This window comes from Haliotis rufescens, unplaced genomic scaffold (assembly GCF_023055435.1).
Source record: "Haliotis rufescens isolate VD_foot unplaced genomic scaffold, xgHalRufe1.0.p SCAF_5, whole genome shotgun sequence".
Classification (NCBI taxonomy): domain Eukaryota; kingdom Metazoa; phylum Mollusca; class Gastropoda; order Lepetellida; family Haliotidae; genus Haliotis; species Haliotis rufescens.
This window is the reverse complement of record NW_025964223.1, coordinates 52,430,358-52,450,481: the sequence shown is the minus strand read 5'-3', so window position 1 is coordinate 52,450,481 and position 20,124 is coordinate 52,430,358. Positions and strand designations below refer to the sequence as shown.

At 43.7% G+C, this 20,124-nt stretch overlaps 1 protein-coding gene across 1 annotated transcript; it reads right to left on the bottom strand.

The window, feature by feature from the left end:
- Window positions 1-1,508: 1,508 nt before the first annotated feature.
- On the bottom strand, window positions 1,509-14,906 carry LOC124126456 (3-oxoacyl-[acyl-carrier-protein] reductase FabG-like). Its single transcript, XM_046489903.2, has 9 exons — window positions 14,780-14,906; window positions 10,724-10,857; window positions 8,925-9,017; window positions 7,298-7,383; window positions 6,394-6,487; window positions 5,828-5,897; window positions 4,942-4,978; window positions 4,337-4,400; window positions 1,509-1,667 (listed from the first exon to the last, which is right to left on the bottom strand). Exons 1-9 carry the CDS (start codon window positions 14,823-14,825, stop codon window positions 1,524-1,526), a joined length of 768 nt encoding a protein of 255 aa, XP_046345859.2. The 5' UTR covers window positions 14,826-14,906; the 3' UTR covers window positions 1,509-1,523.
- Window positions 14,907-20,124: the final 5,218 nt, after the last annotated feature.

Below are 20,124 nucleotides of genomic sequence, written 5' to 3'. Positions count from 1 at the left end.
GGTAACAACAAGTACCATCTTTTAACGTCTTTTGGTATGACGCGGCCGGGGACTGAACCCCGGACCTTCCGCTCTCCGGGCGGACGCTCTACCACGAGACTATGGAGGCGGTTTTGCCCACCTCGAGTCGTTCATGGCAGATGCTTTGCTTTCCGACCTCGCTAAAGAGGTGAGGTGAAATGGGGTTTTACCTCGCGTTCACAGTACTAGTCCGGACTAAGGCCGATTTACTGACCTCGCTAAAGATTTGTTTGTTTGTTGTTTAACTAGGCACTCAGCAATATTCCAGCTTTATGACGGCGGTCTGTAAATAATCGACTCTGGACCAGACAATCCAGTGATTGATATCATGAACATCGACCCACACAATTGGGATAGACGACATGCATAAACCAAGTCAGTTCTTACGACAAGCACAGTCGCCTTTTACGGAAAGCATGGGTTGCTGAAGATCCATTCTATCCCGAATCTTCACGGGTCCAAAGGCCTTGAATGTTGTGACCCTGATCAAACAATATTTGATCCAGAGCCGTACGTAACGTCCATTGAAAACTTCGTAGAAAGAACATCCTCGAATGTGAAAATGTTCTTTAGTATTCCTCCGTAGCGACTTTAGGTTTTGATAGTCATGTTCAGCATTTGATCAGACTTTATCTGGCACGCCACTGGAATACCATACTCGGCTTCCCACCACGCTGGTTGTGTCGGGGCTGTAGATCACGTGATCAGCGGTGAAGCACGGGATATATATGTCTGTGTTTAGGGAATAACAGGGGAGAAGCACGGGATATATATGTCTGTGGTTAGGGAAGAACAGGCAAGAAGCACGGGATATATATGTCTGTGCTTAAGGGAAGTACAGGTGAGAGGTGAGGTGAAATTGGGTTTAATGTCGCGTCCAAGATTATTGCACTTATATAGCGACGTGCATGCACGTGTGTGTGTTTGTGTGGCAGCTTGTACTAGTCCGGACTGATGCCGATTTATAGTGCTAGCTCACTGAGATACCATGCCGCAGTTTAACATGGATACCCCACTCAGACACAGTATACTGACTCCGAGCCGACCAGTCCTTGTTTTAGCCCCTTAATGCCGAGCGCCAGACAGGGTAACAACAAGTACCATCTTTTAACGTCTTTTGGTATGACGCGGCCGGGGATCGAACCCCGAGACCTTCCGCTCTCCGGGCGGACGCTCTACCACTAGACCACAGAGGCGGTCCAGTACAGGTGAGAAGCACGGGATATAGATGTCTGTGTTTAGGGAATAACAGGCAAGAAGCATGGGATATATATGTCTGTGTTTAGGGAATAACAGGCAAGAAGCATGGGATATATATGTCTGTGTTTAGGGAATTACAAGCAAGAAGCACGGGATATATATGTCTGTGCTAAAGGGAACTACAGGTGAGAAGCACGGGATATAGATGTCTGTGTTTAGGGAATAACAGGCGAAAAGCACTGGATATATATGTCTGTGTTTAGGGAATTATAAGCATAAGGGTGTAATTGACTGCGAGGCATTTATCGAAAACAACCATCAACGGCCACCGTGTTGCCCGTTATGAATGACGCGTTGTCGGACGCCAGGAAGGCGATGGTGCTGGCAACTTCACTGACCTCTCCTACACGACCCAGGGCATGTAATTCCTTGCCTTGCTCCATGCTCTGGAAGATGAAGTGACTCCTCAAGCGACATGCATAACAGCGGTGACGTTCTCACTCAGGTCGCTCACTTCAAACAATTGATCATGAGTTAATAAAAATCGTGTCAACAAAATATTCCATAAACATTCCAGTTACATGACGACGATATTTAAATAATCAAGTCTGGACCAGATAAACAAGTGATTGTTGTTGTTATGCGTAACGTTTGTTTGTTGTTTAAAGCCGCACTTAGCAATATGCCGGCTATATGACTGCGGTCTGTAAATAATCGAGTCTGGACCAGACAATCCAGTGATTGATATCATGAGCATCGATCCACGCAAGTTGGGATACGATGACATGCATAAACAAAGTCAGCGAGCCTGGACACCCGATCCCGTTGGTCGCCTCTTACGACAAGCATAGTCGTCTTTCACTGCAAGCATGGGTTGCTGAAGACCTATTCTACCGCGGATCTTCACGGGTCTCATGCGCAACGATCCATGCCGTTGGGTTACGATGACACGCAATCAAGCAAGTTACCGAACCTGCCTATCTACAACGTGAAGTCGTTCCCTTATGACCAGCATCAGGAGGCGACCTCTTGTAGCCCTATTTCCCCCTTGGGTAATTCAATCAATGAGATTATTAAGAATTGCTTTTTTGCGCTTATGGAGGTAAACACGTAAGAGCCGGTTTGCACATTGTAAAAATCCACAACAGGTTTAATAAAGGATTGACTGTGGATTTTGTTTCGGTTCATTGAGGTATGAATCGCAAAACCAATGTTCAAACTTTGTACATTGGTTTTTCATGTGATCACATGTCACATTGCCAATACAATAGGTGAGGTGAGGTGAAATTGGGTTTAACGTCGCGTCCAAGATTATTGCACTTATATAGCGACGTGCATGTACGTGTGTGTGTGTTTGTGTGGCTGCTTGTACTAGTCCGGACTGATGCCGATTTATAGTGCTAGCTCACTGAGATACCATTCCGCAGTTTGACTTGAATACCCCACTCAGACACAGTATACTGACTCCGAGCCGACCAGTCCTTGTTTTAGCCCCTAAATGCCGAGCGCCAGACAGGGTAACAACAAGTACCATCTTTTAACGTCTTTTGGTATGACGCGGCCGGGGACTGAACCCCGGACCTTCCGCTCTCCGGGCGGACGCTCTACCACAAGACCACGGAGGCGGTCAATACAATAGGCATCAACAGGACATGACAATGGTTTCAGCACGCTCAGTTCCACTGCTTCTGACTCCTGGTCAGAAACGCTTCAAGTTTATCATCTCTCGCGAGAATTGACGTTGTTTGGAAGCAGACCCAGCTCATTTTGTTGGGCGATTTGCAGCCACTGGTGGGTCCAGGGATCACCACTGACCAACCAGCTGTCAAAGTACTGGAAACATCTAACGTCTCCTCTGGACATACCAAAAGTCTTTAAGAGTTAGTACTTGTTGTCACCCTGCCTTGTGCTAGGCATTCAGCGGCTAAAACAAGGACTGGTCCGATCGGTATCAATATACTTGTGTCTGAGTGTGTTATCTATGTTAAACTGCGACATGGCATCTATATAGCATTATAATACCAGCATTAGACCAGGCTAGTACTAGCAGCCACACACACTTAGACGCACGTTGCTTTATACTTGAAATAACCTTGAACGCGACTCCATTACATCTAAAAAAAAATCAATCAAGCCACGCCTTGGTAACACCTGATCCTTGACCTTGACATCACACGCTTGGCTCGCAGTATGACGTGGAAAAAAGGCAAGCGATACTATGGCTATTAGTGACCCACAATACTATCTCAGCACTACAACTGTCGTAGGTCTATGTTAAAGTTGGTCTTAGGCAACGATCGCTTTTAGGATCCTTGCAGGGCCCCGTTGCACAACGCGATGATTATCGTACGTCGAGGTTAAGGTACGGGAGTTACGGCCACCTTAGCACTGAGATCGCTTTGAGGAACGAGGCCCTGGATAGAGTTGTACAAAGCGGTCTCAGCGCTAAGGTGATCGTAACTCCCATACCGTAACATAGACTTACGACGGTCGTAACGCTAAGGTTGTCTTGTAGAACGGACTTATTGGGGTGACAACTAAAGGTTATTGAAATTTCTTAAAAGCTTGTTAAACAATCACAACATGCATTTTGTTTTCACAAATAAGTAAACATCTATCACCTGCGTCAACGTTGGCTTTAAGTTGACACGCCACATAACTGAAATATTTTTTCAAAAAGTTTACTTCACATGCACTTGACATTTAAAACAGCTGACCCGATCCCCTAAAAGCTAACATAGCCCACCTCTGATGACCCGTCCACATGCCATCTCCTCCAGGCAAGGGAGTTAACTGACAATAAAAGTCCACTTTTACAGTCAGTTAACTCCCTTACCTCGGGAAGACGTCCACTTAAATATATAGTCCAGTGAAGATCCGGGTTTGAATTGGTCTTAAGCAACTCATGCTTGCGAAAGAGGCGACTAACGGATCGGGTGGACAGGCTCGCTGACTTGGCTGATGGGTGTCATGGTATCCCAATTGCGTAGATCTGATGCTCGTTATGCCAGTCACTGGATTGTCTGGTCTAATTTACAGACCGCCGTCATATAGCTAGAATGCAGCTGAGTGCGGCGCTAAACAAAATACAAACAACATGTTTATGGCCATTTACCTTGGCAGACTCCTCTTCACTCATTCCAGCTCGTCTGAGGATATTAGTGTCAATCAGCCCAGGACTGTTGACAGTAAACGCATGATTAGAACACTTTAAGCTTCTAAAATGACGTTCTCTGTTTTCCTAGTAAATTACCACTGCTTTGTAAGAGCAAATTAAAATAAGTTTTTCTTCTTGATGATGTGATTATGATAATGATGATGATAATGTTGATGCCAGTGGTAAGTTATAATGATAAATAATATTGATGTTTTGATTGTTTGTTGTTTTACGCCGCACTCAGCAATATTCCAGCCATATGAGGGCGGTCTGTAAATAATCGAGTCTGGGCCGGACAATCCAGTGGTTTTACGGCAAGCATGGGTTGCTAAAGAACAATTCTACCGGGGATCTTCACGGGTTTAATATCATGAGCATCGATCCATGCAATTGGAATACGATGACATGCGTCAACCAAGTCAGCGAGCCTGACCATCCGATCCCGTTAGTCGCCTCTTATGACAAGCATAGTCGCCTTTTATTACAAGCATGGGTTGCTGAATGTGATGCAAATGCTAAGCGATGACGATGCTGCAAATGATAATTGATGAAAATAGACTTACTTTACCGAATTAACCCTGACTTGTTTGGGGGCCAAATCTGTGAATAAAGTGACATACTCCAATCTCATCATAATCAGATCTTAGTTCTCTCTACCGATAAACAAAGATCCGAGGACATCCCATTAGGGGTCACGTCAGAACGATCTTTCATCCGACCAATCAGAGCGTCGCTAATCAGATCATGAAAGTGACAGTCGGAATGTGATTTCTAATCATGCAGCCTCGAAAACGTTAAAACGGGGTATTCCGAACGATAGTTACGGGCTTGACTACTGAATCTATACAATCTAGACCATATATTAGCCATTCTAGAACGTTCTTTTGTTCAGGTTTCAAATTTTTAAGCGAGAATTTGTCAAAATATGTTTCGAAGCGTAGTCGCCAATTTGAAATTAGTGCCGTAAAGCACGAGAAAGCAGCCTTCTGATTGGCTAATGTTGACTTCTTGTCAGTCATTTCATTGGTTGGTCAAAATTCGCGAAAGGTCGTTCTGACGTGACCCGTAATGGGATGTCCTCAGATCTTTGTTTAGCGGCAGCGAAAAGTAAGATCTGATTTTAATGAGATCAGGTAAGGTATGGTGTTATTTCGTGGTGGCACACATGCAAGGGTCTTCACTCTCTCTTGGGGAGTTGCCATCCACATTTCTTCTGTAGCTTCTCAAAGGCAACCTGACTCGGACAAACCATCGGACATTCCATTGGTCGGTCAGAGTTTGCGAAAGGTCGGTCTGACGTGACCCGTAATTGTATGTCCTCAGATCTTTGTATAGCGGCAACGAGAAGTAGGATCTGATTTGAATGAGATTGCGACATACTCTTAATTTCAAGCTACGAAAATGTTAGCACAATTCTCCACAACACTGTATTAAAGCATGAGTACTCACCAAGGGCTACACACCTGGTCAGCTGATCAAGGGCACCCTTTGACATGCAGTAGATCAAGTTATTAGGTAACTGAAACAGGTTGTTGTAAATTAGTATGTACTATTAAGTGTCACTGTAAGCGATATAACATCACAAATAGTAAAATGATAAAGGGAATTGATCCTAGTTCCTTTACGTGAACACCATAACCACTGTGCCTGCTACATCTGGCTTTTGTGGGAACATTAACAACTGAAGTGTTCTTGCAATAGCTAAAACAAGGCCCGGGGTAGAACAGGTCTTCAGCAACCCATGCTTGCCGTAAAAGGCGACTATGCTTGTCGTAAGGGGCGACTAACGGGATCAGATGGTCAGACTCGCTGACTTGGTTGATTCATGTCATTGAACCCAATTGGGTGGATCGATGCTGATGATGTCAATCACTGGATTGTCTGGTCCAGACTCGATTATTTACAGACCGCCGTCATATAGCTGTTATATTGCTGAGTGCGGCGTTAAACAACGAACAAACAAAACTTTACTCTAAATGTATGAACAGAACACAAGAGAACACAATGCCACCTACCGCACGTTGTCCTGCCACACTGGAGACGTTGACAATGTTGCCCTTTGTCTTCAGTAGGTGCGGCACACACAGCATTGTTATATGGTAGACAGACCTTTAAACGGGGAGCAATCAACAAGTGAGTGCCTGCACGACTAAGAGCCATTTATTTCATATATTTCAATGTGTGAATTAAAATTAATACTCATCTGAGTGAAATTTGAATCTGCTAATTACAAGCCTCAAAGCTTTTACGACCTGGTTTATTTTTTGGGAGCAAAATAAAGACTTAAGATTGATAGCGTACGGAAGTCTATGAAGGCCACGACATTTTTTCTTGTCAAATAAGAAATTGAATTTTCAAGACAAAAAAACCCCAAACTCTGTGGCCCTAATGGGATTCCGTAAAATGAGGTGGTTACACCCGGAACACCTATCAATATTGGGGAGGGCGGATGTGACAGAGGCGAGGCGAGTGAGTTGTATGCCTATTGTGAAACCCATAATCATGTGTTTGGTAATATGAGGGCAGCGATAATGTTGGCTAAGTTCTCGCTACTGCTGGGGGCACGGGTGGCCCGGTCGTCTAAGGCGCCGCGATTCGCTGTGCAGAGTTGCGTCCCTTGGGCACGCCAGAAACCTATGATTGTGGTTTCGAATCCCGGTTCGCTCCAATTATGTTTCAAGGTTTGTACCATACCCGTGCTCGTGGGTTTCACCGAGGCGGTAAACGTTTCAGACCTGCATCACTTCGGGCTTTCCTCACACATCATGCTGACACGCCACGATAAAACTGGAATACTGTTAAAAGCGGCGTTAAACCCAACTCACTCACTTACTCTCGCTACTCCTTAACAAATAGCTGAGGGCATCCATGACGGGTCACGTCAGAACCTTCCTATTATTTACAGCACTGTATTCTTACCTGACATTGGTGTTGATTATCTTGTCGAACCGTTCTAAACTTGATGTTTCAATAGAGCTAGGATAATATATCCCAGCATTGTTGACCTGAATAGAAATTGCAATTTATTCACAAAAGAACTTACGTCTGAAAAATATTTAGTCTTGGTAAAAACTATTTTTTTAATGAATCACCCAAGGAGAGTACTTTGAGCAGGTGTCAAAATTCACAATGAGCTGAATGTGCCAGTAAAACCCCAATTGGTACAACTTGCTGACATGTTTCACTTTCGTCAGTCTGAGAGTGTGAGTATATATATGATGCTGGAAGACTCTGTATCCTGACGGGATGAATATGGCACCAAAACCCACGGCTAGGTACCCACGGTCAGCCAGGATTGGCTACACAGGGTAAGCACCTGATCCTAATATGTCCTACACCAAGCTCGGGTACTCGGAACCTATTCTGCCCTTGTTCTCTGACCACAAGGCTATCCAAGGGTAAGAACTGTCGCAAAGATAGATGTCACGGTGGAGTTCCGTACATGATTAATGCACTTATATAGTGCAGAAAGTAATAAATCCGTCGCCAGGGCAACCAGCTACAGTTGGCAATGGCATGCACGGCTATCCAAGCCTTCGAGACACGGCGACACACAATAGGGCTGGTTTGGTTTTCGACTAAAGCCCGGATCAACTTAGGCAGCTCTTCGAGTGAAGCCTCACGTTCGGTACAATTGGTCTCTAGAGAAAGCCTAGCGGCACAGTTGGACTACAGTGAAAGCCGCATGGCACACTTGGACTACAGTGAAAGCCGCATGGCACAGTTGGACTCCAGTGAGAGCCGCATGGCACAGTTGGACTCCAGTGAAAGCCGCATGGCACAGTTGGACTCCAGTGAAAGCCACATGGCACAGTTGGACTCCAGTGAAAGCCGCATGGCACACTTGGACTCCAGTGAAAGCCGCATGGCACAGTTGGACTCCAGTGAAAGCCGCATGGCACAGTTGGACTCCAGTGAAAGCCGCATGGCACAGTTGGACTCCAGTGAAAGCCTTGCGGGGCACTGGTGTACCTCCTGGTGATGTGAGCAGCTTGTCCCCCCCAAAAAGAGGAAAACTGTAGTGGGGTTCGGGGGTATGCTCCCCCGACACCCCCACCCCCCCTGAAATCTTTTAAACATTTGATTGAATTTTAAGCAATTTCGTGCAGTTTCGACAAATAAATAATTTATGTAAAACTTATATTGCACTTATAAAGTGTTCAATTCTACCATCACTTCTGGAAGGGCTTGAATATTTTGGGTCCATGAAGGTTTCAAATCGCAATAACATGCCTCTGACTCGGCCACATCACTGGCTTTACTTCAGCGGGCAAGACTGAAGTTCCAATGCCTTGCTTCATGACGCTACATGTTAGGAAACAGTGCCAGTTGCAGGATTCACGTATATTTGACAAAGAATATTCGGCACTGGACATCATAATCATAATAATAAAAGCGAAAAAAAACCATTTCCATGCTCATAAGAAATCTTATTGTTAAAGGCGTGAATTAAATTACGTTTATAAATAAAAATCAATTTTTGTTCCCGATTGTTTCCATAGTCACGTTAAAAGGTGTTCGCGAAAGCGTGAGATCTGCTACTGACCAATATGTCCAGTCTGCCTGCAGCTGCGATGGCTTCGTCCACGATACGCTGTGTGTCCTCTTCCTTAGTCAGGTCACCAATCAGGAGGACGGGCTGTGGGTGATATACAGTCAAGTCCCGTTAATCCGACATCGATGGTTGCATTTGATTATGTCGGATTAACGAGTATGTCGGATAAAAGAAATTAAGTAGTATCAACGTTCGTGATCGAAAATCGGACAACTACAGGATAGATAAGGATTCAAACACGTAATAAAAAATATAAAATAAATATTCATATTGTTATGTTACATTGTTGGCGGAATATGTTTTCTTATCATGCAACCTCTAAAGTTTAATTTGTAAGAACTCACTTTATAGTGGGATCCCCGTACACCAAATGTGCTCTACACAGTATTTCATGGGGCCCGTGAAGATCCGGGGTAGAATAGGTCTTCAGCAACCCATACTTGCCGGAAAAAGCGACTATGCTTGTCGTATGCGGCGTCAAACAACAAACAAACAAACAAACAAACAGTGGGTCATGGGATTTACATGTAACCTTATATCATTCTTGAATCCCTGGTCACCTAAAATGTTCTACGCAGTAGTTCATGGGTATTCCAATGTGTTAATGACATTCACCTTATATAAATATACTTATATCTCATATTACCTTATATGTTCGTTTGTTTGTTGTTTAACGCCGCACTCAGTAATATTCCAGCTGTATGATGGCGGTCTGTAAATAATCGAGTCTGGACCAGACAGTCCAGTGATTGACATCATTAGCATCGATCCACGCAATTGGGATACGATGACATGCATCAACCAAGTCAGCGAGCCTGACTACCCGATCCCGTTAGTCGCCTCTTACGACAAGCATAGTCGCCTTTTACGGCAAGCATGGGTTGCTGAAGACCTATGTCTTGGGTATATGTTTCGATGCAAGACATGTAAATTCAAAATTCTTTGACGAAGAACTTGAAATCATACGCGCATTCTGATTGGTTTGTCGTATTTTCGCACGTAACATTCATCGATAGGGGGACGAGTCTTCTTGCAGGATACGGAAAGTGGCGAGTGTTGACGAATGCAACTGCCTCTTCCGTGTCAGACTTTAACGAACCGGAACAAATAAAAAATGTCAGGGAGAGGGCGGCTGTTGAATGGTCATTAACCTCCAGATTCAAACATCAGTTTCCCGATAACGAGTGAGTATGGTTTTACGCCGCTTTAAGCAATATTCCAGCAATATCACGACGGGGGACACCAGAAATGGGCTTCACACATTGTAACCATGTCGGGAATCGAACCCGGGCCTTCAGCGTGACCAGCGAATGTTTTAACCAGTACGCTAACCCATCGCCCCTCGATAACGAGAAGACACAGCTGGAAAAATGCGAGTTAGAAATGAAACCGGAGACAGAAATTTGTGGAACGCAGGCGAGGAAACAAAACCGGGCGAGCGAGCGAGACTGCGCGTTTGCTGTTTCATTCCTCCGCGGCATTCAGTCTCGAGGGCGGTTTACGCGATGCCTATGCATGAATTTTGCAATAGCGTCCTGTGCATCACGATACAGGTTAGCAGAAAGGGAATATGAGACTCCGCGACGTTCCGTAATGGTTAAACGAGCCCGCTTCGGTGGGCGTGGCTTAATGTTTTACATTCATAGGGACATGAACGCAATAACAAGTTCAGCTATTCAGCCAAAATATAATTATTGTGTTAATGTTCTTCAACCTTATATTTGGGTAGCCTAGTCACCTGACATGTCGTACACAGAACATGGGTATCCCAGCGTGTTAATGACCTTCACCTTATACTTGGAGTCCTGGCTGCACTGCTCTGCTGTCTTCTTCAGGTTTTCCTCATTTCTCCCCGTGATGATGACACGGGCTCCCAGCTGAGAAAACAATATGGCTGTGCCAGCTCCAATACCTGAACTGGCACCTGAAAATTGTTTGTTAAGATTATTGTTCATGTCATCAGCCAAACCACATGGTGACATTGGCCTTGCCGTTTGTGAAAAAGCCCCAGTACAATGCACATGCAATCTTTGTCATACATAACAGAAGGCTTGCTCATATTTTTATATAAAAGATAAGTCACCTGTAAATTAAAATAGAAAACATTTATACGTGAAGCATTATAAGTCGCAGGCAGATATTATTGCATTGCGAGAACTATTTTCAAAATAGTGAGTGAGTGATTATGGTTTTACGCCGCTTTTAGCAATATTCCAGCAATATCACGGCGGGGGACACCTGAAATGGGCTTCACACATTGTACCCATATGCATGACTGGAATCGAACCGTGGTCTTCGGCGTGACGAGCGAACGCTTTAACCACAAGGCTGTGATCAAACTCTTCGGCTTAAACAATCCCAGGGTATTCAGAAGAGGGGTAAAGACGATATATATTATTATAGCTGTGTCTAAGAGCAAGAAATATTCACTGCACTTATAACGAGGGCGGATTGAGTGCGGATTTCAGGTTTTCTGCACATTGAAATAATAAAAGCCGTGCAACTCGCGACTGTTTATGTTGGATATGGGTGCAGCGCAGTCTCCGCGCAGACGCTGTCATAAGAACTTAAACAAATATCAAATTATAGAAACTTGCATTATAAAGCTGACTTTGGTGTTTCTGTCGCTCTATATGACAGGTAAAACACTTCTTGCTTGTGGTTGAAAACCAAAACACCCGGAGTCAAGAATGATATAGCTCAGGACTGAGGCCCATTCCGCTACCTGCAGTTTCAAATAAAACCTAAATAGTGGAACATGCATTTGTTCGCTGCTCTTGGTATTGTTTTAGCTGGGTTATTGTGGGAACTTGCAGAAGGTATACGTTAGTGCTTCTTCCCGAGGCAGGTGAGTTAAATGACTATATATAAAAGAACAAGGCTGGTATTATAGAGTTACATTTTTTTATCTGGACTAACGAGTCTATGCACAGACACGAAATCGAAATCCGACTCGTAAACTGTCATGCAGATTTCGATCGAGTGTAGGATTGCAAAGCATGTGCACCGCCAAACTCGTTGTCAGCAGATATTCTCCAAATCTTTTCATGTTTTTAATCAAGGTGCGTACGTAATTTGGTGCACTTCAAGTTGTAAGACCCATTTTATCACAAAATAGATCTTGATTATCGATCAGGACATCTTGACTGGTCGACGCCATTTTGTTTGAAACAAATGCAAGTGATTTCGAGAGGTGGAATCTGATTGGTCTTTAGGACAGGCATAGAAGGGACAAAACCCGTAATAGCCACTGGAATCTAGTTCGGTAAGGGTGGAAGCTGGACTTTTAAAGTCAGTCAACTCTTTTGCCTCGGGGAGATTACGTGAGTGCAGCCAAGTGTGGTTGGTTTCATTATTCCTATATTTGGATACCACGAAGCCAGACTGAACCAAACCACAAATATAATAAAAATGGAGTTTGGAGTGTATGCCCATGGATAGAGAGGTCTTTAGTCTTACACCAAACAATATGATTCAGGATGACACAAATATATATTAAACTGGCAGAAACTCCAACCCTCATAGGCTCAATTACCAAAGACAACCATCTACTGGTATCAAAAAGTATAAATGCCTACCATTATATTCCTAGGTTAAGTTCAGTATGGCTTTGAAAACGAAAATGTGATTAAAAATAAATCTAGTCATGCAGATCATATATATTCATAAGTTGTGGTTTATTGTACTGATGGTTCAATAAAATTGTCTGTTTTTTTAAATGATGTAACTTGGGGATAGTTCTCTTTGGCATTATTTTCTAATCATTATTACATAACAGGAGCCATACTGAACATTCATAATACTAGATTACCAGTGTAAATAATCTCTTTTCTCAAACATTCACAGAGAATTTTGTACGAAACATAAAGGGTTGTCAGTTTGTTGCCATGGATACGTTTGAAAGTTACTTCTTTCAGGCATAACAGTTGCTGATGCCTCAAAATGATGTCGAGGTTTGGTTCTACATGGCTCATGATATCCATTTATTGCCTGTATTCAGCACATTAACTCGATATTGTTCAATGTGTGTCATATATACACTCCCGAGACAGTGTGGACCGCCTCCGTGGTCTAGAGGTAGAGCGTCCGCCCGGAGAGCGGAAGGTCCGGGGTTCGAAAAGACGTTAAAAGATGGTACTTGTTGTTACCCTGCCTGGCGGTCGGCATTAAGGGGCTAAAACAAGGACTGGTCGGCTTGGAGTCAGTATACTGTGTCTGAGTGGGGTATTCATGTTAAACTGCCGCATGGTATCTCAGTGGGCTATAAATCGGCATCAGTCCGGACTAGTACAAGCAGCCACAAACACGCACACACACACATGCATGCACGTCACTATACAAGTGCAATAATCTTGGACGCGACGTTAAACCCAATTTCACCTCACATCACCGAGACAGTGTGAGCAAAGAGACGTCTCTCCCAGCTAACAATTTCACGTTGTGACAACGTTGTGATAACGTTGTGTTTGCATTGCGGTAACGTTGGGGATGTAGAGTACTCTACCGGGGCCGTATACTACTATAACGAGCTATATGTGCACTCAAAATATCTTGTCTCCGTGTCTTATTATAAGTGTCCGTGAAAAGATAAGGTACAATGATCAATAGAACAATATGAATCCCTCATCCCTGCACCCTTTAGAAATATCTGCACCCACCGGAAGCGTGAAAGCGGGGTGTTTTGATGCGAAAAGGTCGTGGCGAAGAAAAAAATGTTTGAAATTTCATGTATATCTGCATTCCCTCTTTCAGGAAACCTGTATCATCCCTGTAAAACTCCATTATGATATATCATATACACGATTGTCGCTCAGTCAATGAAAGAAAATTCATATTCAAAATAACTTGGATCGGAAATCTGTGGTCAGTTTTAGAGTATTACTGGGATCGTGAACAAAGGTTCTCGCTTCTTCAACTCCTAAGGTTCCACTCTGGCTGTTGAAAACGCAGAAAGTCTAGCTAAGCGGGGTTAAGTGGAGGTCAAACGTAATATGGCAGAATATGAAAAATCAAAAGATGCCTAAAACGCAAAGTAAATTCCCCAGGGAGCTGAGAATGAAAATCGAATGCACACTGATCCAGTGACCGGATCACATGCCATACATTCAACTACAGAGTAAAAAGAAGTATACTAAATTAGCAATATTTAAAAGTCGGACCAATCGTTTGTGCGTTCTGTTTCAAATAAATAAAGCGACAAAACCCTTTCCATATCCAATAGAAATCTCTGCATGAAGCAAGCGTCGATTGTACGATTCCGACAGACACAATGTATAAAACACTGGGATCAGCGAACACGGGGGAACATTGAACTGATAAGCCTTGTGATTTCAGATATGCAAAATTGAAGATGGACGAGTGTTGAATGTTAAGGTTGAATTTAATTTAAACAATTGAAATAATTTAAATAATTTTTCAAATAAATGGAAAATAATCCAACAAGAGCGTTTTTCTACGTGGCCTAAAAATGAATAATGTCCGTATCACAGCTACAAAAAAGTCAAGTCTCTCGAGCTCTTATCTCTGAGGCATGTGCTGCATGGTGTCACGTCACGCGACTCTGCTCTCAAAATACCTTGTGCAAGTTCTGAGCAAAGGAAGTCGCAGTTGCACACTGCGATGGGTGGAGACGGATCGAGGTTTTTGTTTGAAAAAAGGGTGTGGTGGGTGTGGGGGGTCCACTTGGGCCGCCTTATGTAAACTAAAATCAAATTTACTTAAACAACGAAATCAACACGCTATCAGAACTCCCTCCCTGCACCAGGCACTGATGACTTTTGTAAAATTGATATTTTATCCCTGTAATCTAAGCAGACACCATATATACACAGTCCTAGATCACGTACCTGTCACAAGCGCAACTTTGTCATCGAGTCTCCCAATACACGCCATTTCTCCTGTCAATGAATAAGTAGTCTGACACAAAGAACTGCAGCCAGGACAATGACCTCCTTTTCACCAGTTAACAGAATGAGGCAATAGGCACAAGGGACGTTACTCTCAATCCTCGTCATTGGTAAAATTGCAGTTTGCGTTCAAACCAAGCTCAGTGAATACCACTGCTGAGTGGTAAGAGAGTGAGTAAGTGAGTGAGTTGGATTTATCGCCGCTTTTGACAGTATTCCAGTTATATCGCGGAGCGTCAGCTTAAAGTGGGAGGAAAGCCCGAAGTAATGCAGGTCTCAGATGTTTACCACTTTGGTGAAACCCACGAGCACGGGTGTGGTGCTGACAAACCTAGAAACATAATCGGGGCGACCCGGATTCGAACCCACAATCATATGTTTCTGGCGTTCCCAAGGGACGTAACTCTGCACAGCGAAACGCGGCGCCTTATACGACTGGGCCACCTGAGCCCCCCACTGCTGAAGCCTTTTGTAGTTTTCGGCATTTGATCTTTTTTTTTCATTTCGTAGGAATTATAGAATCAATTTCTCAAATCCAAATGTTAACATTTCCCTTGAATTTCTTTTACAGGAATAACATATATTTTACGAAATTGATGCTGGTGTCCATCTTCCAGAGGCAAGTGAGTTAACCAACTATAAAAGTCCAGTTTCCACCCTTGCCAAACTCGGCTGGAATTTTTAAGCTCGATAGTAGCGCCACCCGTGACTATTACGAGCTATGTCCCTGCTATGTCCCTCCTGTTGACCAATCAGATTCCACCTCTGATCTCAGTTTGGACTTGCCTCGGGAAGATGTTGCGCTGCGATCGCTTTGTGGTATGAACCCTGCACCAGAAAGTTTACAAACACGTGACAGTACCCTATGGCGTAATATGCGAACATTTGTTTAAGAAATAAAGTTTGCTCTTTCCCCATTTGTACTGTAATAAAGCATAGTTTTGCCCTGAACTATTGTAGTTAAAGTAAGAGGACGCTTGTGTTATAATAGTTCAGGGCCCTGTTCCACAAAGCGATCCTAGCGCTAAGACGATCGTAACTCCCATTTTTTAATAAAGGCTTAGGGCAGTCATAGCTCTGCGGTCGCTTTGTGGAACGGGGCCCAGGACAATAGCGGCCGTTTCGTTAACTGCAGTATAAGTTGCTCATTCCTTTGTCCAGAGACAGACATTTAAGTTAAAGGCACCAATGCCTGCCTCACACAGTTTTGTGACTGCTATGGCACGGACAAAGTGGATTAAATATGTTTGTGATAAGCCCGCGGCATGTGAGATGGTTGACATCTCCCCATCTTCCTTCCCACGTAATAATATTCAAATATTTTAGTTCATACTAGTCTGAAGTACCGGTCTAGATCCGGTCTAGAATAGGTTCCCTCTCATTCATATTTGTCTTAAGCAACCGTGAAGATCCGGGCTAGAATAGGTTTTCTCTCATTCATATCTGTCTTAAGCAAACATGAAGATCCGGGCTAGGATAGGTTCCCTCTCATTCATATCTGTCTTAAGCAACCGTGAAGATCCGGGCTAGAAAAGGTTTCCTCATTCATATGTGTCTTAAGCAACCGTGAAGATCCGGGCTAGGATAGGTTTCCCCTCATTCATATGTGTCTTAAGCAACCGTGAAGATCCGGGCTAGGATAGGTTTCCCCTCATTCATATGTGTCTTAAGCAACCGTGAAGATCCGGGCTAGAAAAGGTTTCCTCATTCATATGTGTCTTAAGCAACCGTGAAGATCCGGGCTAGGATAGGTTTATTCTCATTCATATGTGTCTTAAGCAACCGTGAAGATCCGGGCTAGAAAAGGTTTCCTCATTCATATTTGTCTTAAGCAACCGTGAAGATCCGGGCTAGGATAGGTTTATTCTCATTCATATGTGTCTTAAGCAACCGTGAAGATCCGGGCTAGAAAAGGTTTCCTCATTCATATGTGTCTTAAGCAACCGTGAAGATCCGGGCTAGGATAGGTTTATTCTCATTCATATGTGTCTTAAGCAACCGTGAAGATCCGGGCTAGAAAAGGTTTCCTCATTCATATGTGTCTTAAGCAACCGTGAAGATCCGGGCTAGAATAGATCCTCAGGCACGCCAACTTGGTGGATGCATGTCATCGGATCCCAACTGTGCGGATCGATTCTCATGATATCAATCACTTGATAATATGGTCCAAACTAGATGATTTACAGACCGCTGTCATATAGCTGGAATATTGCTGAGTGCGCCAGTAAACAAGAAACAAACAAACCTGTCTGAAGAGCTTCCTAAAATGAGGATTAGATCAACTGGCCACCGAAGTGGCTGACTGCTACCATTGTAACCCTACAGCGTGGTACGTTTTAATCTATCTTCAGAGGACCCTCGAATAACTGGGCGTGACTGAATAAGCCGAATGTGAGATTGGGAACTTTGATCATAACATCAATCGCTGGTTTGCCTGCTCCAGACTCTATTACTTACAGGCCGCCGTTATAGAGCTAGAATATTGCGGACTGATGGCCAGTGATTGATATTATGAGCATCGTTTCCCTGTGACATGCAATCAACCAGGTCATCCAGCCTGTCCACCCAATCCATTATATTCCCTCTTACGACCAGCTAGTACTGCTACAGCTGGAGACCAATGCCTTACCCGGACTTCCCCCGTGCCCGTAGTTTTGTAATAGAAATAGCCAATACATGTGGACAGACAGAGCAGAGCAGGACAAAGCAAGCGTTCAGACGACAAGGTCGCATCCGTCGTGTTCTCATGCGGTCCTCGCTTACTGGACATGTGCTAGACTCCCTGAAAGCCTTGCTTGTCTTCAAAGACGACTAAAATGGATTGTATGTTCGGATAGAAGAAGGAGAAGAAGAAGAATATTTATTGTACAAAACACCCACAGGGGGTGGATATGTGGGGATATGTGACTTGGCGGATTAAGGGTCGTCGTGCCCTGATGGCTCGGTTCATTTGCTCATACTCACCGTCACTGGTGTGTGGGTCTTGACTCACTATGTACAGGCCCTCTGTTAGGTGGATTCCGAGAAGGTAACTGGCAAGACATGACCTACTTCTGACAGTTCTGATGCTTGAAGACCCGTGAAGATCCACGGTAGAATAGGTCTTCAGCAACCCATGCTTGCCGAAAAAGGCGACTATGCTTGCTGTAAGAGGCGACTTACGGGATCGGGGGGGCAGGCTCGCTGACTTGGTTGAATGTCATCGTATCCCAATTGCGTGGATCGATGCTCGTGATGTCAATCACAGGATTGTCTGGGCCAGACTCGATTATTTACAGGCGAAGAATATAGTTGCCTCTTACGGCTAGCATGGGTTGCTGAAGACCTATTCTCTATCCATATCTAGTAGAATAACTTGTTGCAGAGGCATGATGTTCAGAAACAGCTGGATTACGGTTTTGCTGTTACTGTATATAGCTGTGAAAAGTCAACACAAAATCTTTGTTTACAGCATGTGACTGAATTTGACAGATGGATATTAAGTCATTGTATAATTTATTTTCAGTGCAAAACAAAACTGATTAAAACAAATAAAACCTTCCTCACTGATTTCTGATCTGAGTAAGTATATCACAGGCCTGAAATTACAAATGGTAAGTCATTATGTTGGTAGTGTTGTGACGTAGAAAACCCGATGATGAACGAAGAGCAGACCCCAAGTTAGAGCGTTTGTTGCGCGCCGCTCTTGTCTTGTTGCCACCATAACTTTCGAACCAGAAACTGATCTCGGAAATCTGAGTTTTGACCGAGACCGACGTTTTGTGGTTGAAGTCTCTTAATTCATTGACAAATAGAGTGGGTTGGACCAGCAACACACAGAGTGAAGAAAAGCTGTTAACGACGAACATCTTCTTGTGATTGCTGGGGGAACTACGGTAAAGGTCCAAGGGCCCTTGGGTACTGACACTGTACCTCTCGCACATCCCAGATTGTCAGAACCGAAGAAAGAGGGCATATGTAGTTCAGGGAAGGTACGTCAGTCCAGGTGACGGCTACGACTAATCCGTGATATACCTGTGAAGGTTCCGGGGTAGAGTAGGTCTTCAGCAACCCATGCTTGCCGTAAAAGGGGACTATGCTTGTCGTAAAAGGCGACTAACGGGATCGGGTGGTCAGGCTCGCTGACTTGGTTGATGCATGTCATCGATCCCTAATGCGTGGATCGATGTTCTTGCTATTAATCACTGGATTGTCTGGTCCAGACTCGACTATTTACAGACCGCCGTCATATAGCTGGAATGTTGCTGAGTGCGGCCATAAACAACAAACCAACCAACCAACCTACCAACTTATCTGGAACACCCAAACGACCCTACAAATTACCATAATTAACATCGTTTAAATTGGACATAAGCGCGGTGACCACATAAGCCATGTCAAAATAGAAGCCTTTGTGGGGAATACACCTACCTGAAATAGTCACAACTCAGTGATGATTGAGTTAAGATTTAAACTCACCTATTTCAGCCATAACGTGACTTGATCACCTCTCAATAAACTTAATATGTCCACCTTGTAGTGAGTGAGTTGGGGATAATGCCGCTTTCAACAGTATTCCAGTAATATCACTGCTTGTCAGCTCAATGTGGGAGGAAAGCCCGAAGTGATGCAGGTCTCAGACGTTTACCACTTCTGTACCGACGAATCTAGAAACATAATCGGGGCGAACCAGGATTCAAACCCACAATCATAGGTTTCTGGCGTGCCCAAGGGACGCAACTCTGCACAGCTAATTGCGGTGCCTTAGAGGACTGGGCCATGCCGCCTGTCCACCTTGTAGCATCATGGACATCCTCGTCACCTGTGTGATCTAAGATTGGGATTCTTCTGGTGTTGAACATAATATATGTTACAGTCAATGTGTAAATGTGTGTTACTTATTCAATTTATAAATACCAAAACAATTCAGTCATATATACAATATTTTTTCCCCAATATAACATCATGATAATGAATTCCAAACATTTTTATGTTCTATTTCATCACCCAGTGACTGCAAATGGTATGATTAAAAGAACACGAAAGTCAATGTTTATTTTTTTTTTAAATGGCATCTAATACCAGCATAATACCAGGATAAGTAGACTATTGTGATCAGGTCTCTGTTTTGTGAGGTTTCTAAGCCCTTTTGAACTCCTTAATAACTTTTATTCAATCTGACAGAATTATTTTTCATAAACTGACTTAATTATTTTTGGTTATATATATATACATATATATGTTTGATGCCGTTAGTGGCATTTACAAAATTAGGCACTGATGTGTGTGGCAAATAGAATAATATT

Bases quoted from the DNA above. Each gene is read 5' to 3' on its own strand.
- LOC124126456 (XM_046489903.2), bottom strand. From the start codon at position 14,825: ATGGCGTGTATTGGGAGACTCGATGACAAAGTTGCGCTTGTGACAG. The intron at 10,858-14,779 runs GTACGTGATCTA...AACAATTTTCAG, and splicing joins CAAAGTTGCGCTTGTGACAG to GTGCCAGTTCAGGTATTGGA. The intron at 1,668-4,336 runs GTAAATGGCCAT...TTCATCTTCCAG, and splicing joins GTGAAGAGGAGTCTGCCAAG to AGCATGGAGCAAGGCAAGGA.